Source organism: Chaetomium globosum, genomic scaffold (assembly GCF_000143365.1).
Source record: "Chaetomium globosum CBS 148.51 scaffold_4 genomic scaffold, whole genome shotgun sequence".
NCBI classification, from domain to species: domain Eukaryota; kingdom Fungi; phylum Ascomycota; class Sordariomycetes; order Sordariales; family Chaetomiaceae; genus Chaetomium; species Chaetomium globosum.
Genome location: NT_165979.1, coordinates 2,198,562 through 2,220,271, shown reverse-complemented (window position 1 = coordinate 2,220,271; position 21,710 = coordinate 2,198,562). Strand labels below are relative to the sequence as shown.

The following is a 21,710-nucleotide window of genomic DNA, read 5'->3' as shown; positions in this document are numbered from 1 at the left end:
GCCCCCTTGAGAATCGAAAAAAACGGGAACGCATCCCAGCTTGTTCTGTTGCGCAGGGAATCTTTAAACCTACATTCGGCTTGGACTTGCTGAGTCCTAGCAGGGCGGAGCGTCCCATGTTTTGAGGGACTCCATCCCGCTCTCCTCCGCCCGACTTTCGGCCTCGAAACCTTCAACTCCAGGCTCGTTCACGCTTGCCAGCGGTATGAAATGCGTTGTGCATCCATATACCTCATCGGCTGTCGAATATACATTCGTTATTAGGTAACCCCGGTAACGACATCGCAACCGCTTTCATCCGTTCACGGCTTCAACACCAGAGCGCCCACCATGGCTCAAACGCCGAATAGAGCCATGACGCCGCGTCCAACCTCGTTACCGACCCCTTCCACTCCCTTCACCTCGTCGCCGCTCACTCCCACCGGGATATCACGACTTGGCCCACGGCGACAGTCCCGTTTCACTGAGGATATGTCGGAACGAACACCGGCGGCGTCCATCTCTGAGCGTTCTATGGACTATTACTGGTATGGGCGCTCGGCAGAGGACGTCAACAGTAATGCTATGACCAACAACACCAACCCCTTCCCAGCTCCAGAAGTGGAAAATCCTCCGACGGAAACCGAGGGCCGGGATTGGAGCATGTGGTTGCGGTTGGTGAACGGGGTTCTACACGCCATCCCATGTCTAGTGTTATTGGGGATATTTGCGTATGCTATGCGTGTGTTGCGGGAGGATATGGGGAGTTACAGGAGGTGAGTGGTGCCCAGATCATGGATGGGGGCTCACCCATCACATAACTGTGCTAACTAAGTTTTGCGCTACTCAGCATCGAAGCGATATTCTCATCTGCTTTCTCTTTACGGACGTTGTCCTTGACGTCGTTACAATCTTCCGGGCGAAGAAACCGTGGCCAGCTTGGGGACTGGGGCTACGGTTCACCTGCGGCATTGCCTACATCGCCCATTTCCTGGTCTACATGGGGTTGGGAGACCCATTCCCTCAAGACTACACGTACTGGGGTCTACCCACCCGCTTCGCCGCTCTGGTGGTGTATATCCTTCTCTGCGTCGAAGGGTGAGTCCAAGCAACCCCAATCCCTCCAACTCCCTCCCACGCTCAAAACTAACCTCACCCACCCACAACACAGACTCTGGAATATCCTCCACATCCCCATCACCCGCTACCAGCTCGGCAACACCCTCCTCCTCCTCCTCGGACGACGACGCACCACCGCCCCCAAAACAGCAGCAGCATCGCCCCAACCACGCCTCTCCAGCCCCTCGACCCTCACCAACAGCAACCACCCCCGCACGAGCTTCAACCCGCGCTTCTCGGCCGCCGACACGGAGCACTCCTCCATCAGCCTGACCTGGCGGCGATGGGTGCGCACGCGCACCAGCAGCAGCACCCAGTGCAGCAGCAGCAGCCACCGCGGCGGCGGCGGCGGCGGCGGCGATGATCTTCTCGAGCCCGCCCTTTTTGCTATGCACGGTGCAGGAGGCGTGGGGTTGGCCGGGGCGGCCGGGATGGCGGCGGCGCGCGAGCGGCCGTCGGTCGATGACACGCTGCGCGAACGGCCGGGTGAGGAAGGGGCGGCTGAGATGGATGACTGGCGGGGGCCGGGCGAGGCGGCCAGTTCGCGCGTGTCGAGCAGTTTGGGGGGGAAGCTGGATGAGGTCGGGAGGTGGGGGGATGAGAAGTCGGAGGGTGTGGTGGGGCGTTCTCTGAGGTGAGCTGTGTGTGTGTGTGTTTGTGTGTGGATGGTCTTGGTATTAGGCGGTGAATGTGATGTGGTGGTGATGGGTGGCTTTTGGGGCATGGCGTTGCATGGCATCGGCGTTATTCGGGGTGGCGCTTGTGGTTGTGGTTTGTGGTGGTTGCGTTTGGATACCCTTGACGGTTTTATTCGTAGTAGTAATTTACTCACTAGATAGATACAGATACCTTGATGGTAATGATATTTCCAGTATGTACAATAATACTACATACAATGCATGCCAGCCGCGCTGCAACGCTTCAGCTCACCGAGCTATCCATCGCTGGTGGGAAATGCTCGTTGCGGATGGGTCCAGCTACACCAACTTGGACCCGTCTTACTTTGCTGCTGTCACCCTTCCCTGCATTCCGATGCCACATGGCTCTCGGCTGCAAGTTATCGGGATCAACAACTCGTAATCATCGAGCTGCGTCTTGGCGGGCTGGTCAGGGTTGATGCAAACCGAGGGAGTTGGGCAATCATGACATAAATAGTCAGATGGCGGTTTGCGCTCGACATCTACATTCCTATTCGGGGCAAACAGATTGGTGGCACTAGCAGATGATGACGGTATTTGTCTCGCCTATTCTTGACTGGCAACCAGTGTCCGGTAACACGAGCATGCGGAAACTCCTGATCCGATAACTATGTATGACTTACACAAGCTCTGGATCAACCGGAAAAGAGAAAGGTTGTGCAGATACGTATACAGCACAGTAAGCGGGCATAGGCCGGTCGGTTCCCAATCCGCCTTAACTCAATCACGAGCTAGATAACGCCATATTTTTGAGACAGTGGATAAAACGGGTCGAGTAGTCTGATGGCCAGCTGCGTAGCGGTGGTATTTGCCGATGTTGCAGCCCCGCGCTGCGCCTCACCCGCGCCTGAAAGGTCCTCTTGAGGTAGGACGAGACAGCCAAACGCAAAGCGCGCAAGGGACACGAACGGGATGGCCTGCTCACCCGCCTCCCCCACTCCGGCGCTCCGTGTAGTGGTGTGGTGAAGTCGGCGCGCAGATCTTCCGGCAGAAGCGCGCCAGCCCTCCAATTATAGAACCTTCTCTGCGCCGCACCCTTACCGTTGTTTTATAGTGATTTCTCGGCGGTGCTCCTGCCCTGCGTGGCTTTTGGTTTCCGAGCGAGAGAGGGTGTGGACGCGGTATAAGGCTAGCGGTTCCCCGGACGCCTCAAACCAGAGCCTCCCACCCCTGAAAGAAATGCCTCCCATTTGCTCCTAGCGTTTCCCTCACAGCGTGCGAATAACGCCCCTTTTTGCTGAGTTGCCATCTGCGCTCGCTACAATGCCTGCTATCGCCTCCAGCCTCGGTATCCGGGGCCCCGACCCACAGCACGATGCCAGTAAGGATAATGTGGCCCCCAGCACAACCAACACGGTGGTCTGGATCGTGGCGGCCGCCGTGGGCGGGCTCATCGTTGTCGGGGGCATAGTCGCCCTCATCCTCATTCGGTACACCAAACGACGTCAGATCAGGAGAGATCAGGAACTTCACCCATACTTGACACGAGAAGAGATCATCAAGAGGCAAAAGATGGAGGACAGCGACCCGTTCCTAGAACTGGAGTCGCACAGGAAGCACATGATCAACAAGTCACTTGCGACGCGGTCCTCGTACTCTGCGGGGAGCGGGTTCTCCGCGATGGCGAACCAGATCGACCGGGAACTGGCCGAGATGGAACGGCAAGAGACGACGAAGCTAAAGGATGACTGGAAGAAGTGGGAAGCCAAAGTGCGAAAGGAACGGTCCGAGTCAGGCGGCGGACACCCTGCAACCAGCGTAGCCAGCGAACCGCCCGTTCTCACCATCCCCATGCTAACGAAGCACCGATCGCCTAGCCGGACTCCATCCGTGAGCCCCCCGCCACCACCCGGTCGTCTTGACCGACGTCCTCCAACTTGAACAAGCCCGCCGAAGAAGGATGTTCAAAAAAAAAAGGGGGCGGTTCAGAAACCACAACTCAGACCCTCCGACGCACCAAGTCGAGAAAGAATGACTTAGCCAGGCCGAGGGCCAGACGATAAGCCTTTCGGCCGGACCGCGACCGGCAGGTGTTGAAGGCACCATGCGGAGGACGACAACGATAGAATGCAGTTCGGACTCCGAGAGGTCACGAGGCGTGCTCGGTCAGCGGGCATTGAACGTCTACGGTGTTTCGGCCATGGTGGGCCGTGAATCGGAAGTCTTCGGCAACAGAAGGTGAATGGGATTCGTCTGTCTTGACGCCACGCGGAAGCAGCGCAGGAAACACCCAAAAAGCCATGTTCGGGTGGTTTGGAGACTCATGGCTGGCCAGATGAAGAGTTGAAGCCCAAATAACTACCTTACCTAACGAGTGAGGTGTGGAATGGGTGTTGTTGTTGTTGATGATGTATGTACGACTTAGTACTGTGCGATGTGCGAGAGGCAGTCGAGTGAAGTACGCTGTATTATACCATCAAAGGTTAAATTGTTCGTCATATCGGATGATCGCTGCAGATCACAAACAACATCTCCTAACTACCGGGCTAAGGCTGAGCCCGCCCAGGCCTCCTCGGCTGAGTCATCCGTTCCAGCCAGCACGAAACAGTCCCACACACCTGGGCAGCCCGCTTCTGGAAAAGGCAACAGTGTGGCTGACATAACGGGAACGCCTCTTTCCCTTCTGTTTCGCTTTCCTTTGACCTCATCTCCTCTCTCCTCCTCCCCTCCTGGCTGATTTCGCCCTTCGTTACAGCCGCCGCTCGCTACATTCCCTCGGAACCGCCGACAACTCCAAGAAATCCATTTTTGAGTGCCGTGCGACCGATCTGGCAATTCGCCGTCATCGAAGCCTACCCTCTCAAGGCTACCTGCGACGACTATTCTTCCCCGACCCGACGGTGCTGTTCTTTGTTCTGGGAGAACCCCTCTCGGACGCCTTCGCTGGTCTTCAGAACAGTCGCTCGAGGCGCCCACTACGGGCACACACCCACAATCGCCCGCTTGCACAGCTTGATTTCATACCTAACAAAAACGTTCATCGTCAAGCGCGTGACTACGCCTTTTGGCTTGTCCGGCCCATTTTCCTCGAGCCCCAGCGTTTAACAGCAGTTGCCTGTTTATCGCTGGACAAGAAACACGCAATCCAACCACCACAAACCCCACCGAAAGCCAACCGACTTTTGCCACGTTTTCATCACCAGCGTCCCTTTCGCGCTCCGCAGTACTAGCCAAGATGGCGAGCGCTTTCTCTCCGTTTGAAGAGGTTGGCAAGCAAGCCGAGTTTCGGGAAGATCTCAACCGCATCTTGATCTGCCCCGAATGTAAGGAGGATCCACCCCGGCTTGTCGAGGAGTACTCCTCCGGCGACATGGTTTGCGAGACGTGCGGTCTCGTTCTGGATCGTATCATTGATACACGGTCCGAATGGCGCACTTTCTCCGGTGACGATAATGGGAATGACGACCCCTCTCGTGTCGGTGACGCGCCCAACCTCATGATCGACGGTGACCAGCTGCAAACGGCCATCGCGTTCGACGGAAAGGGCGCCAAGAACCTGGCACACCTACAAAACAAGATCAACCAGGACAAGGGCACCAAGGTTCTCCTTCAGGCATACCGAGACATCCAGGCGCTGACCGACAGCATCAACGCGGGCACTCAGGTCGCCAACACAGCGAAACACATCTTCAAAATGGTCGACGACAACAAGGCCCTAAAAGGCAAATCACAAGAGGCCATCGTTGCTGGCTGCATCTTCATCGCTTGCCGGCAGACCAACGTGCCCCGGACGTTTCGTGAGGTCTATGGCCTGACAAAGGTGTCCAAGAAGGAGATCGGGCGCGTCTTCAAACAGCTCGAGTCCTTCCTGCAGAAGATGGGCGGCGAGGACAAAGTTGCCAAGGCCACGGGCTACAGCCAGCAGTACACCGCTAAGGGTTCCACGACGGCCGACGAACTGTGCATCCGTTACTGTAGCAACCTCGGATTCCGCAACGCCGTCCGTGTCGAAAGCGTCGCTCGCCGGCTGGCCGAGAAATCCTCCGAGGTTTCTGACCTCGCTGGCCGTTCCCCCCTCTCGGTCGCCGCCGCCTGCATCTACATGGCATCTCACCTGGTTGGGGAGCCACGGAGCACCAAGCAGATCTCGGTCGTTTCCAGCGTCAGCGATGGGACTGTCAAGACGGCATACCGATACCTGTATGCCGCAAAGGACACCATCTTGACCAAGGAGGTTTTCTCCGAGGAGATGTTCGGCGACGTTTTGGCCAACATCGACAAGGTGCCGGTCAATTAACCACCGAACCAACCCTCGCGTATTACACCGAAAATACGCCATTCAACCACCAAAACTTACTGGGCACCGATGAACGCACCGCGCCTCACTAGCGGACTGGCGGACAGGTCTCGACTGGCAGAGCATGGGTGTGGACGAGACAGCCTCACACGACGAGGTTTCATGTAACCATTTGGTATCCCATAGCATACATAGATGATGCAGCGTGACAGCTGATGGACATCTATGGTGCGACGGGCAGCGCGTCCTTACTGGAAAACGTAACGACGCCAACAGGGCTCGACAGATTGGCAACGGCCCTGTTTCTTGCTCATTTTGGTCAAGCTGATTCCATTTGGGTCGGTTTCGGAGGCTGAATATCTGGAAAGTCCGGTCGGGTGCGGCCTCACACCTATTGGGGGAGGGGGCCGTCCAAGGACAATGGATACTAGCGGGTTGCCTGCACCACTTCCCGTCAGCATAGAAGCGTTACCATTTGTGTAACTAGGGAAGACATGTAGCGCAATAAATGAATATGATGAAATTCATTTTTTTTTTGGATGTCATTCATTAAACAAGCCCCATTGACACCACAGCATGGCCAAGAATACAGTGCGAAGCGCAAACTCCCTCTCGCCTCGCACTGCCGCGATGCCGTGCCATTGGTCCGAGCGTCTCCTGCCAAACCGCCAAAATCCACGTCCTCCCTCTGGCAATCGCGTCTCCCGACACCGAGCCTACCCACTTGCCGTGGCAACACTGATCATCGATCTTGCACTAATTCACACACCGCCTTGACCGGTCGAGGAGAGAGCCGTCGTACCATTTCAAGCAACTGACTACGATGCCCGCTCGACGAACCAGTCGTGCAGCTGCAAAGCGCGCGCAACAAGCGCTCGGTAAGTCCTTCTTCAGGTTCTGTTGATCTGCCCCTCAATCCATCACATCATCATCCATTGTCGGCCGGCCACACCCTGCAAACAAAAATAATCCTACATTTTGCAACCAACTCTCCCCATTCGGGTTGTTGCAACCAGGTGGTAGCAGTAGAACGTCGCTTGGACATCGCCAGTTCCACAAGCATCAACGCAGCTGCTGCAGACCCAAGAGCAGGAGCAGTCGGCGGACCGGGTACTTGCAACAAGCAGGCTGCGCACAGCCGGTTGTGCATCTCCCACCTTGCGATTGCACTTGACCACCTTGATCTCTCCACTATAGTTCAAACACTACTTCGAGTGGGGTCAACCCCTCTCCCTGTGAACGGACTTCATCACTCTCCCAAAAAGCGGCATGATTCCACACCATGGCACCCCGCTCTTCACACCGTCTTCCCAGGATCAAATTGATTAACCGCGCGCTTCCATCTGCAGAGAGCACGCCCAAGACTTTCGACGGTCTCGACGATGAAGATGAGCGCATGCCCGATGCGGCCGACGCCGAGGACGCCGAGCCCGAACAAGAAGTAGACGAGGAGGCCGACAAGGACGACGGCTCTGCTGCCGAGGAAGAAGCCCCAGAGGAAGAAGAGGAGGAGGAGGAGGCCAAGTCTCCAACGCCGCCACCCGAGCCTGTCATCCGCCGTCGACGATTGGGAAGGCCGCCAAAGAATAGGCCCCCGGATTGGGACACCTTGCCGATCGAGCCTCCCAACCCCGATGCCACGCCACGCCGCCGCGGCCGTGGAGGCTGGCGTGGACGCGGTGGACGTAAGGGGCAGCATTACCAGCCCACACAGCAATCGATCGACAAGGATGGCACGGTATTAGACATTGTCAACGACGAGGTCGACCTTCCCCAGGATCCCGAGGGCGAGAAAAAAGTGGACAAGCTAGGGAATCTCGAGGATGGGCGCGAGTATCGATGCCGAACCTTCACGCTTGCGAACCGTGGTGACCGCCTTTACATGCTTTCCACCGAGCCCGCCCGCTGCGTCGGCTTCCGCGACTCGTACCTCTTCTTCACTAAGCACAAAAAGCTCTACAAGATCATCGTCAATGACGAAGAGAAACGCGACATGATTGAGAGGGATATCATCCCTCACAGCTACAAAGGTCGCTCAATAGGCATTGTCACGGCCCGCTCAGTCTTCCGCGAATTCGGTGCCCTCATCATTGTGGGCGGGCGCCGCATCATCGATGACTACGAGGTCGCCAAGGCACGCGAGGAGGGTGCAGTCGAAGGCGAGCTGGCCGACCCGACGGATGTCTACGACGCCGACAAACCGTACAACAAAAACCAGTACGTTGCTTGGCATGGCGCCAGCGCTGTGTACCATTCAGGGGGTCCCTCGGTGCCCCAGCAGAATGTCAAGGTCGACACCAAAAAGCGGCGTGTCGCCGTCAACGATGTCAACTGGCAGCTGGAACACGCCAGGGAAGCCAGGTGAGTCTGTGTCTCGTTCTCTTCAATGGAGTCATTACTGACTCCATCATAGCCAATTCAACAGCATGCTCTCCGCCGTACGCCGCGCCAATCGCAACGGCGTTTACGACATCCAGACCAACCAGATGCACTACCCAGCTATCATGCAACCGACGCACGCGCGGATCGAGCAGGTCGTGGATGGTGACGAGCCCGAGCAGCCATCTGCCGGTTCCTCTACCATGTTCCCTGCCATTAAACCATCCATCTCGCGCAACTTCCTCGTCATGGACATGCATCTCGAGACACCGCCCGCGGGCGTCTCGGTGGCGGCCTACGACGTCCCCTTCCGCACCTCGCAGGCCGACTACGAATCTTCGGCCTCCGCCGACTTTCTGGCGCCCTTCAAGGACCTGCGGTCCGTGCCAGACGACATCCGCGACCTACTCCCCGAGGAGTGCCGACAGGCTTTCGACAGCGCCAGGGAAAAGGAGAACAACTGGTTCGACAAATGGGGCAACGAGGCCGAGATGACTTCGAGACGTGAGCCAGTCGTGGATAAGGCCATTGTGCCTTATTCGATGATGATTGCCTGAAACATATTATTACTAGGAGGGTAATGGTCTTTTTGTGCTGACTCGTGTTTCCCTATTTTCTTTGGGTTCCATAGGTTCTGTTTTTGAGTTTCACACTTATACTGGCGTTGGGCCGGAATATCCAACTCCCCCGGAAGAGCATAAGGAAGATACAAGCGTGGTTTACACCCAAGACAAGGTCCGTAGCGCCAAGGGAAAGAAAGCTACCCCTGTCTCTGTTCGAAGAAGATCCGGAAGAGCCGGGAGAACTGGCTTGCCGTCTTCGCCTACGCTTTCCGTCGCGTCTGTCCGGTACAAGAGGATCAAGAGCGACTTGGTATGATACCAGGACAAGAAGGCGATCCTCCAAGGCATCGGCCGTGACAGAGTTGTCAGGCTCGAGTGAGCAGAGAGCGCGGCACGTCGTATCATGAGTACGACTGACAAGTGACTTGGAGGAGGGAGAAGGTTGGGGGGGGTTTCGTTCAGGGGGTGAAGCGGGATTGCTGTATGTCTTTTGTATGTATCATAATATCCACCGGCGATGGATGGCAGAGCAAAGACGGGCGTGTTTTGCTAGCCATGGCGTTTCCTGGCTGAGGTGGAGGGGGGGCAGGGGCCCTTGGTTTTGGGAGTCTGCTGGCGTTTATGGGAGGAGACAGGGTGGTGGGTGTGTTAGTTAATGTCATAACGATCTACCCCGGGCTTTTGCAACGATGAGTTGGTCCCAGTGTGTGATTTGCGTATGTGGGATGTGATGGCGTTTAAGTTTAAGGGGAGTGGCATCTGGACATGGAGCAGAATGATCCCAACGACGGGCTGGTTGGGACGACCGTGATGGTTTTGGGGATGTGGTCTCTGACGCGGTGGATGCTGGGGCGGGTCAAGAAACCCCGAATGGTGTCCGTCGTTGGCTCGCTCGGTTCCTTGATCATCGGGAAAGGAGTAAGACATGTTACCTGGGAGGCAGAAAGTCCAATTTGCTTCTCGGCTGAGAAGGTACACAGATCGTCACGGTATACTTGTCATGGTGGCATGTCCATCTAGATCCATCCAAGACTATCAGACACCTGGCTAATAATTCGGCTCTTGAGTATGAGTAGTCTGGCACTCTTGTCGATCGTTCAAGCTTTATGAGCGAAGCAGAGCGACTTGACAGCACCAGAGTCCTTTTGAACCACGCAACAAATAAGGATTCGACTTTAGAAGTTGTATCCGCTTGGCTATAACCCTTTTCAAAAGCTACTCTGAGCATGATCCAACACTTGGTGTTTATTCTGTGTTTGTGACCAAAACGAATAAGTGAAACTAGGATGAGTTTTGTCAAGACGGGATTGTGTCTGGTGTATTTTAGTATTAGCGTCATTAGACAGAGTTTGTAAAACTGTCACTAGGTTGCTAGTTCTTTACTTTGCCCACCACAACTTCGAATAGGGTAAACAGAGCCGTGGAACGAGATGTGTTCCGGCAAGACCGTTTCAAGACACAAACAACACACCTCGGTAACCATGGACTAACCACAGACTCTACTTAGAAACACTGAGGTGTGTATGTATAATGACCTGTTGATGTGTAGACACATTGTCAGGAGGTTTAGAATCCTCCATTGTTGAAAGGGGGTCCTCTTCAAGATGGGAGTGTTCCATAAGAGCAGCATACCAGGAGGTACACACGTGTGATACTGTTAGTATCACTCCCATCTCAAACAAGCCGTCTTGCGTTGCCCGTTGTTATCCGTCCCCGTATGGCGTTGCATCTCCCCTCTCCAGCCGAGGATGAAACAACAGAACGACGTACCTCAAGCAACCAAGCGGAGCATCAGATAACAGCCGTCGACTCAACAAAACAAGCCGTTCTACCCCGCCAAAACAGACCCGTACATCATGCACTCGTTCGTCAAAAAACAAAGCCCACCAGTCAACCAAACCAAGCTCAAGTCAAGTCACCCAACCCTTCATCCACACACACACTCTCACACACTGCGACCCGACGAACCCCCTCCCCACCGCCGCCGCCGCCGCCGCCAACGGCGGGACGCAAGCATATCTCTCACCCCTCCATATTGCCTGCCTGCCTGCCAGCCTGTGCCATAGCGGCAGCGTTCATTTAGTGATCCCGCCTCTCGCTTGGCAGAAAAGAAAGCCCAAGGAGAGCCATGATACGGCTGGGTATCATGTCCACCACAGGGGAGGGAGGTTATTGCCTTGCGGCTGGTGTGGGTGCCATTGGTCACCAGCTCCCAGATCTCAGATGCGTCCGTACCCAAAGCAGCCCCCCCCCCCTCCCTTTCCTTCTATCTGTTCTCTGGGAAAGGGTCGTAACGCTCGCAAGCGGGCTGTGGGTTGTGGGCTGCGAGCTGCGAGCTGCGAGATGCAAGCTGTAGAAAAGGGGTACGGGATACGCGCGCAGGTGGCACCCTCCCCGTTTTTTTTTTCTTTTATTTTTATTTTTATTTTCATGTACGACATTGATATCTCGTTGGGGTTGGGTTGTTCTACATGTAAAAGGGGATGGAGGTTGGGTCGGTGGGGGTTCGGTGTTCCCGTCTGCCGCCCTCCCCAGATCGTGTTCTTGCAGATGCAACTCCCCTTCTGGGCATCCCATACGGTTTGCCGTTCTCATATGAGGAGTTCGGGGGTTGCGAGCCGAGAGTTTGAGCATATTTCTCATCGGCCGTTGTCTTGGGTTTGACGTGCCTGTTTGAGACGCCTAGTGTTTTTATTTCATTTTTATCACTTTTAGTTCATGTTTGTCTGTCAGAAGGGGTATCCCGAGGCAGCCTATCTGTCGATAGGGACTCTGGAGGCCCTCTCCGAGAAGCGTCTTGATGCACGTGTCAAGACATCGAAATGTGCTGGATCGGATATCACAGGCAAACTGATACACAGGGAAAGGCAGGCGCAACTGCGCGAATCTCATCGTGACACTGTCTCCTTTGCCTCTCAGGTCACGCCCGGGAATGTGACGTAACGCGATGCGTAATACCTAGGCATCTCTATCGGCATCACCATACGGGATTCAAGGGAGTCAAACCAAACGCCTTCGCTACCGGAGAGGTAGGGCATTGGAATGACGCAGGCTGCTTTAGGCACATCACATCCGGCGGCGCCGTGGCATGTCATCGTCCCAGCGCGCCGGAGGGCATGAGCGTGGCTCGAGCGTACGTACATTCACACCACCACGGCGGGCTCGGAGCAAAAGATGGGACGAAGCATGCGTGCAGAGCCGAGGCAGCAGGAGAACGCAAACGACCAATGGGCAGGCTTGTGGCCATGCAAGCCGATTGTAGCCTGCCTCGCATCATGACACAGCTGGAAGTGACTAGATGGCAAAAACCCGTCACAGGCCTGGCTGTGTCATCTGTGGCGTACCGGTAGCTGCGGGCTGCGTCACGAAACGGCTACGGCTTGGTTCAAGGTGGTGATCACCAGGGTTTGTTTCCAACATTGCAATAACTAGTAGGCGCCACCAAGCTAGTTTGATGGGCCATGGGTGCCGACGAGATGATGAATGATGCCCGTGCATGGCACAGGGCCGACAGGCCCGGGGTTTGTGAGGGTTTCACCGAGAACCGGTTCAACCCATGCTCTGCCTGCCTGGTCACCTTGAACAAGACATACGAAAGCGATGGTGACGGGGCGGCGAGCACCGCTCGATCGGCGTCCGGGCACATCTGGGTCTGGAAGTGACGATGCTCCACTTTACACTGAAGATTTGGTGGGGGTACGTTGCCATCGCGAGGTGGTGTTTTCTTTGGATTTCGCCCAACCTGTGTGTGGAATGCGAGATGATTGTAAAACGGCCGCTGAAACGGTGGCCACCACGGACCGTCCAGTGAGTGCCGGCAACACCAACCCCGAGCGCCAAGCGACCTTGGAAGAGAGGAGCCCATTTTTCCAGGCGGCTTCTGCAACAGGACCCTGAAAATTTAGCATGGTTAACGACCGAAGCGCCGATACGACCCGAATATGGGGTTTAATCTTCAAGACTCGTAGAGATCCCCGACCGATGCATCTCCAAGGGGCGGAAGAGAGAAATGGAGCCTCCGCCGAGTTCTTCCCGGGTCGGGCTTGCCTCTGTCAAAACAATGCAATGCGACCTGACCCAGATGAAGTTTGTTGAACCCCCCATTTTCTCTGAGCCTTTGTCTCTTGGTTAGACTCCCATGCCGGTTTCGATCGGGAACCTCCTGCACCTGCACTGCTGCTGCGGAGTTGAGCGCTTTCGGACGATCGCCAGACTCGAGGAGGACTGGAAAGGAAGCCCTCCTGCTGGAAGGGATGATGCGCCCCTCTCTCGATGGACCAAGCGGGCGAAAGAAAAATCATTCAGCACATGCGGCCAAGACTTCTCCTTGGCCCTCTTAACCGTGTCTGGTCAATCGCCGTTGGGGGGGCAGGGGTGATCGGGCGGTTGATGAATGCGACTGCGGTATATTTTCGCTTCCCACGTTTGAGCGAGCCCTGAAATTGAAAGGTTTGGACATGGAGAACCCCGCCATGGCAACGCGGTTGCAGATGGCCGCGCGGGGATGGCCTGTGTCCCTGCCCAACTCCGATTCTAGCCAGATCTTCAGAGCACCGGCCAGCCGCCGAGAAATCTCGACGCGCAGAGGACAGACAAGAGGGCCGAGCCCCCATTGGCTCTGGTTGCCCTGCCGTCCAGTGCTGGTGGATATGATAGGGTAACCACTCTCCCTTCCAGCGGGGCGGGCGTGGGAGCCCATCGGCTTGGATGAAGGGTACTCCTGCGAGACGGTTTGTGAAGCATGACACGTTCGTTCATGCTCCGGGGTTACGGAATCGTCGGTACGACTGGTGTATTCTGTCCCATGCTGGCAACGAGACCGGGAGGAAAGCAGTTGCCTACAGCCTGGTGGTGAGGGAAAAAACGTGTGCTGTCCACTGAACAGGTAGCCAGCATAGATAGTCTCATATTGCGAGTCACCGTTTCAGGCGGTGCGCCAATGGCCGCCGGAAGTCGGAGGTGTACATACATTACAGACCTCCAAACCCGGCTGCTGTGTTGTTTGGGGTATGGACCTGCCTTCGTTCTCCTCCAGAGAGGATGATGACTGCATGAGGGGCTTGCAGGTGGGAAGGCCGCGGGGGCAGGATCCTCCCCGTTCTCGATGGGACTGGATTGGTTTGGGGGCGAATAGAAACCCCGAGGCTGGCCTTTCTCACAAGCTGCAGCACAGCAATGTTGGACGCCACCTCAGAGAGTGTTCCCTGATCCGGAGTGCAGCATGCCGGAGAGAGGAGTCATCTGTCGTTGCCTTCCAACCGGGGCCATGTCGAGAGATGTGTTACTGTCTCCTTTTGCATGGCTGTCACTGGTTGTCGACTACACCGCCAGCTTTGCAGCCGAAGGGGCGGGTTGCCTGTTTTCGGAACGGGAGACACCCATCTTTTTCCACGCAATATGGAGACTCCCGATTAATCAGCGCCGGAAGCCGGCGAAGAAGTTGTCGCGCGTGGCGAAGAGGTCGGCCGGCTTAGAGGAAGGCGGTCTGGAACAACAACTGGCGACCGGGTTGTGCCACCTTGGAAACCTTTCCAACCTTCCTCAGGCCAACGCGCCGAGTCTGGTTGGCCGCCTGGGCTGACTCCTCCCAGGGCCGACGGGCCAACCAAGCCTCGAGCGGAGCCTCGAAAAGGCTGAGCTGGCCGGCTCAAAGGACTGGCATGCAAAGCAGGAGTGGCAGGTTCAGTGGGCTCAGTGGGCTCGCTCGCATGCAAATTGGGGTCACGAGCGGAGACGTGCCGCGAAGGCTGCGCCGAGCGGAGGATGAGAGAGGCAGAATCGTGGGCTCAAATTGGATGCGGGTTTTGTGTGCGCTGACTTGCCGATTGAATGAAACGGCGACGGGAAACTGGTGGGGGGAGGGGAAGAGATCCCACTGTCAACAAAGTGGGTGAAGCAAAGAAACGAATGAACGTTACGCAACACGCTTGACAAAAAACATCTGCTGCTGGGCGGCGCCTGCTTGCTCAATACCGCGTTTGGCGGTGCCTCAGGTTGCCGACTGCCAAGCTTTGGATCCTCTGCTGGAAATCAGCAGCACCTCATGGAGGTCCAGTGGAGTGAGTGAGTGGGCTTCCATGTTCTTGCCGGCCATCAACCGAACCCCGAGGATAGTCTCAGCGCAGTTCATGCCTGAATGCAGTCTGCGGGACGTCCGAACTGAAAGACAGCCCAGTCACTTCTCGAATCATCAGTCGGCGCCTTCGGGCGTGTTGGAGCGGCAAATAAGCACTCGCATCTGCCTGCGTGTCTCGAAAGGCGATCCGAGTCAACGGGTGGCCGCCGTTTAGCGGCTAGGAAGAGGGGGGGAGGGGGCGGGTGCTTCTTGTTTTCGGGGCATCTCCCGGCACCATGGTTCCAGTTGGCCTTGACCGCTTCCTTCAGGTGGCTAAGGTCACCCCGGAGTATCTCCCGTCTGGTTGGTCATGTGCAGCCAGAGCGGCCCTGCCTCTCCGATAGGCTGACCCAGCATCAGCAGAAGATGACCTGACCTGACCACACTCATTCCTTCAGTAGGCTGACCTGGGCCTGGGTTTGAGACTCTTGACTCGAGCCTCGAGTCGGTCGAAGAATCTTGAAAGGCCGGCAATTGTATTGGTTGGCATGGTTGGCTCAGACTGTTTCAATCTTTTCGCACCGTGCTTTGCGATGCGCTTGTGGTTTGTGGGTTGCGGCCAGATCTGCCCGCTGATTTGCGCTTCCAATGTGGAAACAATCTCAGAGCGTTACAATGTAACACGGGCTGTGGTCTGTTAGTTAGTGCGGAACTCTTGACAGCGCCCGTGTCCCTCTCCAGCTTGTGTACCAGCACAAACAAGCCCGAGGCCAGGATGACGGTGGATCCGACTTTGTTTAAACTTTTCCCTTTTTCTTTTTCTCATCTCGCTCTTGCGGAGTGATGTCCATCGGAGAACCAGAGGATCATCACTCGGATTTGGATTTGGCTGCTGTCCAAGATGACTGTGGCTTGAGGGGCTGGTGACCGAAGCCAATGAGAAGCATCACCGCCCTCGGCGGGCTCTCGAGGGGTGAAGGGGCTGTCTCTCGTCGCCTTTCTGGTTGCCGTCGCAGTCAACTGGGGTTGAGACCATCGAGGCTGCCCACTTTTTATTGAATGAGATACTTTGATCGAAACGTCAATCAGACGCAGGGTAATGGTCAACAAATTTCTCCCCGAGATTCCGCTTGAACCCCAACCCTTTTCGGATGGAGGAACATGTGTGTAGTGCAGGGTTTGGCCTGTTTTCAAAACAAGCTGATCTGATCTTGGAAACATGAAATGGAGACCGAATTGCAGAGTTTGCTCTAGAAAAAAAAAAAAAAAAAAGGAGCCAGTGAACTAACAATTTTCGGCTTGCCGAGGCAATCTTTTCAATATTCAGAAAACGAGCCAACCCAGCCCTGCGGGCTCCCACTGCTGGTTTAGTTTTTATCGTCTCGAGATGTGGTCGTTCCTCAAAACACGAAAACACACAGCAGCCGGACCGGGGCGGTGGGGGTGCGGACGAAGAAGGCTGGCATTTCACCCACGCCCGTTTGGACCCACTCACTTCCATCCCCTGCTCCCTGTTTTTGGTTACCCGTTCATCATGTGGAACCCCTTGGCACCCTCGTTTTGACCGCTTGGCGGAAACTGGCCACCCTCAAGATTTTTTCGAAGACTCGACAGCGCTGATGACCCCCGTCATTTCCGTCATCCTCTCCCGTTACCCTGTCACCTTGTTCACCCCCAAATTCCCATTCCATGATACAGAATGCCACCGTTTCTGAAATTGCCGTGCAGAAGCTCAGCGTTTCCCTCACCGTAACCATCAATGAACTGAAGCGGGAACGCGTCTTTCGAGGGACCTGCGTGTTGCATACCATACCAAATTCTGTACAAGCCTGAATTCAGTCTTTGTGACAGTGATTGTTCCATTTTCCTGTTCCATCTTGACTCACGCTTCAAGTCCCAGTCTCACTATCCATCCTTTCCAACTTCCAACAAGTATTAGCAGAGGCCTGGGTTGACTTGTTCGGCGACCGTGCCCGCCTGTGCCGGGTCACCCATGTGTGGGCCCTTGGTCATGTCACTAGCGAAAATCGCCTGGGTTCCTCGCCCCATCCAGCACTGATCCACTCATTACCGTTACCCACCCTCGAGCCACCCTTCCAGGCCACTTGATCGCTGCTCCGCAAACGCATTCCGTTCTTTTTCCCTTCTTCCCCTTCCACCTCCCGTCCTCCACGACGTGCTCTCTCCTCCTCCCCCTCGACCATCGCTGAATCCGCCGAGCATCGAGCGACCGACGAGCGGCCAAATTCATTTTTGTGTCGTTCATTAAAAGGATTCGGATATTCGTCGCCTTTCGTTGACTCGAACGGAGACAGAAAAGCAGTGCCTGCGCGAGCGGTTTTTCCGATCTGGGTGCTGTTGTGCCTTTGGTTATCACCATCGACGCAACCTGGAGGACGCCCACCAGTCCACACAAGGAATTGCATGGTCTTCCAGCGATTTCTACGAGGTTCGTATTTTACCCCTTCCCTCTTTTTTTTTAGCATGGCATTCGACCCGGCCGAGATTCGCACGACGCAAACTGGGGCGCGACTGGAACCGTTCATCATGTTTTGACCCCGTCAACACTCGACTTTCGACGCGACTTTCGACTCCGCGTCGCCCAATCTTGGTTTCCCCTGGCGCCGCCTTCCGCCTACGCGTCGATCGTATTTTTCCGAAGCATATTTGTCAATTTGATCTCGACTTTGCCGATACGCGCCGTGCCAATCCAGCCGCCTTAGCTTGAACCTGGGAGTCTCGACGGGCAGGATGCCATGCGCCGCATCGCCGACCGGATGGAAATGAGCTAACGGTGATAACATAACAGTTCTTTAGACGTTCCTTTTCGTATCTCCTAATCCAGCACGACTTCTCTCCGTCGACTTTCGACATACGTTCAACCGGCCGGCATTGTCTGGACGAACAGGCTCTTGTTCTAGGTCACCTGCAAAGAGCCACCAACTCCCTCTTTGTGTGATTTTTGACATTTCAAAAAAGGCTCTTGGAGTTGCTCCGTTCTATTGCAACCTTTCCCCTGTGTAGACGACAAAACCTACACTCTATGGCTCAGCCGTCATACTAGATCCCGACTCCCCTCGCCCTTCGAGATCTCCCGACTCTTCAGCTCTGGAAGCACCGGCACGGCGTGGATATCCCCCCCGCCCAACTCGCCCTCCAGCTGCTCGAAGCAGTTCGTATCTCTCATCGTCTACCCGATCCCCAGAACCGATTCAACAGCCGCCAAAATGCCTGGTGGCGTATGTGCCGTGCTCGACTATGAAGTCGAGCCCATGGCCGACTATGTCTCGGAGATGGCAACCCGGATCGTGATGCCCCAGCGCCAAGTCAACCCAGCTTTCCGAAAGTTTGTGTCCCAGATCTTGACCTCGACGCGTCTTCCCAGCACCACCATTCTTCTTGGCATGAACTATCTCGCCAAGCGCATCAACATGATGCATGCCGCTGGGCAGACAAACCACACCGAGGGTCAGATATGGCGCATGCTCACCATATCATTGCTTCTCGGGAGCAAGTTCCTGGACGACAACACGTTCCAGAACAAGTCTTGGTCGGAAGTGAGTGGCATCCCGGTCCAGGAGCTGAACACTCTGGAATACGAGTGGCTAGGCGCTATTCAGTGGTGCCTCTATGTCAATCTGGACGGGAGCAAGGACTACCAGGCCTGGCTGTCGAACTGGAAGGAGTGGCAGGAGACGAAGAAGAGGCAGCAGCAAGCGAGCCGCGACCGCCTGGCCGGCATCGTGTCGCCTGTCGAACCCGATATGGCGCGGTCTCGTGCCCAGCAGCTGTACTCGGCCTGGCACCAGCAGCAAGTGGCCGAGTACGAGCGCTTGTCTGGCTCGAAGCGCAACCAGGCGCCGCCGACGACCTCGTTCCGGCACGACCCTTCGCCGTGGGCGTATTCGCTGGCCTCGTGGTCGCAGGCTGCTCCACTTACGCCCCCCGACTCGGGCTACGGTACTCCGGAGTACGCTAACTCGACCGCGCTCGCCAATTCGAACTATGCGGAATGGTTCGATGGCGCATTGGTTGGCAACAACAGTTCGAGACATTACCAATCCCCGACCTACGGCGGCTTCCGCCATGGCAACCATGCCTCTCGCAACCCCGGCAGTTATGGTAACTACTATGGTTACGGCCACAACATCTGGGAGCACCCGGGTGTTGCGGACTGCAACTGCGGCAGCTGCGGTGGCCTACACAACAAGGCTCCCGGCTACTTCGGCGGCCACGGCTACAGACAAGCCGTTGTTGGTTAATGGGACCGCCCATCGGCCACGTCATTGGGTTGATGAATCTATCGGCGCGTTCAGGCGTTCTTGCTGCCATCTTTTGATTGGGACATTCCACGGGGCACGGTTCTGCCCTTCCCTCGCATCGCTACCTGGACCCAGGTTTCATTCAGGGCACATCAGAGATTCGATACATTTGCATTCAGATACCCCGAGCGACCATCCGGACAGGAGAGACCGTTCGGCCATGTCGAGCGCCATGGTTCCCGGCCTCAACACCCGAGCCTGTTGGCCTGCCTGGTTCCTGTTCGTGTGACAGGTTCCATGGACGGCCCTGTCTCCCCTCATTTCGATCACTGGTCGAACTAGTCATCTCGACTATGAGATCCTTTCAGTATACCGGTCCCTACATACATAAATCGCGTTTTTGGGTTTAAATACCATCGTGCTTTTCTTGCGGGTTTTCATCATAGATTCGGCGAAACGGTTTTTTTTTCCGGCACTTTCAAGATTTTCAGCCTGCTCCACCATCTTGGGGCTTGGGCCGAGTGGGCCTTTTCGGCAACAAGGGCGACGACTGTTGGTAGGGAAGGGCTTAAGGGTTTTCGAACCCAACGCTTCTTGTTTGGCCAATGGTTGGTGCCCCCACCACTTGGTTCTTTTCATACAAGACGATGCTTTATGGGCGGCCACATGTCGACAAAAAGCGGCGGCACCTTTTTGCTCACGCCACCCGAGCTACCGGGGCAGTCGTGCAGCTTGGGTGTGATTCAAAAAACCCTTCAGTTTTGCCGAGGTATTTTTTTTTTTCATCAAAAGTTTGCCGGGTTCACAAGTACATATCAGGTGCTATTTCCATGGGCACTAATTGCTTTGCGTGGGATTCGGTCATGAGGCTAAAAAGTTGGACTTGCGATCGCCGCTTTCCCCTTCTCCACAGTTTTGTTTTCCCCTTCTCTGTGTGGTTTGGGGGGCATCATGTTTTCTTATTCTCTTTGTCTATCCAATTTCCCTTCTGATTTCTATATCGGCTCAGATTCGCTCAGCCATGCCGTTTTTGTGGGGGGAGCTGGTCGTTACAGCTCGTGGTCAAGACAGATTACCACTCACCCTCCAGCTGACATAGCGGATGGCCCCCTGACCTCACTTGATGGTGTGGCTAGAGGGATTTGTGGGTTCGCGGCTCTTTTTCTGGTAGAGGTGGCGGATTTGGGGGGGACGAGGAGGGGAAACAGTGGGCAGCCCTTTTTTTTCGTGTCCCTGTTTCGGAGTTTTTTTTGGGGAGCTATCGCCGAGAGGGATGAGGCTTCCTTTGTTTTTTTACATTACCTCGCATTACGACTTGACGAGCTTGGGGGTCCGAAGGACAAGAAGATGGATGACTTGAGATTGGGATGTTAGGGTAGGAGTGTATGAAGTCTGGGGTTTGGCGATTGGGAAGAGTGGGCGAAATGGAAGAGGTTGGGTTTGCCATGGCTTCCTTTTTCGACGGACATGCTGCAGGGCCTGGACTTGGTAGAGGATCGGGTGCCTCGGGCATGTCTCATTGCCGACACGATTGCCCAGCGAAGGCTGTGTGTGGTCTTGGTCATGGAACCAAACCAACCTTGATACAAAAACGATAAAAATTGAAACTAATCTCATTGAGTGGTACCTACAACGTGGTGCGTGAAGTGATTGTGTTTTGAGAAATGCGTTGAGCAGGGAGCGGCATGATTCTTCTGAGTGCTGTTAGTTAGGCAACATGTTGATTTTTGGTAATGTAATGAGACAATGGTTGAAGACATGAACAAGCCCAAAGCTTCACTTGGCATTGGGGAAAGTGCTTGGGTGGGGCCAGCTCTTCTGTCTGTCACTGGCGGCTGTCAGCAACCTCGCTCTTTGTTTTGACTTGCCCTTCACTGCCCTGGTCTGAATGAACCTGATGGTGGGAGGAAAGAGGTGAAGAAAAACCTAAACCACCAACAATTTACCGGCAGCACACGCTCAAGATTTTATCTTTGCCGATTGGCACATTTTCTTTCCTTTACTTCCACTGCCCGGGTCAAGCAAACCTCGCAATCGGGTGAGAGCACTGCAGGAAAACACTTGTTCAAAACTGTACTCTCTTCAACATTAACCAACCCCATCGACATCCCCTTATTCCCTACAGACCGTCATTCGCGGAGAAACACTACCATGTCCTCTCCGTTTTCGTCTCCGCCGGCGCCATCAACGCCGCAACAGGCGAAGCCGCTCTACCCTCCAACCCCAACAACCCATTCAACAACAAGCACATCACCACCACCCAACAACCACCACCACGCGCCACTACCACCCCCCAACCTCCCAACCCCACCCCCAAACAAGACGCCTGGGACCGCCGCCATCGCCCAACTCGAAGCCGACCGCCGGCGCCGCGAGGAGGACCCGCCAGGTCCGACAACTTCCGCCAATCAGCCCTCG

General features: G+C 55.6%; 6 protein-coding genes across 6 annotated transcripts; 5 read left to right on the top strand and 1 right to left on the bottom strand.

Moving 5' to 3' along the window:
* Positions 1–330: 330 nt before the first annotated feature.
* On the top strand, positions 331–1,736 carry CHGG_04442 (uncharacterized protein; the record flags this gene model as incomplete). Its single annotated transcript, XM_001223655.1, has 3 exons — positions 331–755; positions 838–1,077; positions 1,151–1,736. 3 exons carry the CDS (start codon positions 331–333, stop codon positions 1,734–1,736), a joined length of 1,251 nt encoding a protein of 416 aa, XP_001223656.1.
* Positions 1,737–3,059: 1,323 nt separating this feature from the next.
* On the top strand, positions 3,060–3,978 carry CHGG_04441 (uncharacterized protein; the record flags this gene model as incomplete). Its single annotated transcript, XM_001223654.1, has 2 exons — positions 3,060–3,626; positions 3,781–3,978. 2 exons carry the CDS (start codon positions 3,060–3,062, stop codon positions 3,976–3,978), a joined length of 765 nt encoding a protein of 254 aa, XP_001223655.1.
* Positions 3,979–4,971: 993 nt separating this feature from the next.
* On the top strand, positions 4,972–6,033 carry CHGG_04440 (uncharacterized protein; the record flags this gene model as incomplete). Its single annotated transcript, XM_001223653.1, has 1 exon — positions 4,972–6,033. The coding sequence occupies one exon, from the start codon at positions 4,972–4,974 to the stop codon at positions 6,031–6,033; it is 1,062 nt and encodes a 353-aa protein (XP_001223654.1).
* Positions 6,034–6,856: 823 nt separating this feature from the next.
* On the top strand, positions 6,857–9,995 carry CHGG_04439 (uncharacterized protein; the record flags this gene model as incomplete). Its single annotated transcript, XM_001223652.1, has 5 exons — positions 6,857–6,911; positions 7,383–8,394; positions 8,447–8,916; positions 9,044–9,285; positions 9,750–9,995. The coding sequence occupies 5 exons, from the start codon at positions 6,857–6,859 to the stop codon at positions 9,993–9,995; spliced, it is 2,025 nt and encodes a 674-aa protein (XP_001223653.1).
* Positions 9,996–15,852: 5,857 nt separating this feature from the next.
* Positions 15,853–17,281, bottom strand: CHGG_04438 (uncharacterized protein; the record flags this gene model as incomplete). Its single annotated transcript, XM_001223651.1, has 4 exons — positions 15,853–16,214; positions 16,526–16,541; positions 16,839–16,859; positions 17,102–17,281. The coding sequence occupies 4 exons, from the start codon at positions 17,279–17,281 to the stop codon at positions 15,853–15,855; spliced, it is 579 nt and encodes a 192-aa protein (XP_001223652.1).
* A 976-nt stretch (positions 17,282–18,257) lies between these two features.
* CHGG_04437 (uncharacterized protein) lies at positions 18,258–19,292 on the top strand (the record flags this gene model as incomplete). The annotated part of the gene is made up of 1 exon (XM_001223650.1): positions 18,258–19,292. The coding sequence occupies one exon, from the start codon at positions 18,258–18,260 to the stop codon at positions 19,290–19,292; it is 1,035 nt and encodes a 344-aa protein (XP_001223651.1).
* Between the last annotated feature and the right edge of the window lie 2,418 nt (positions 19,293–21,710).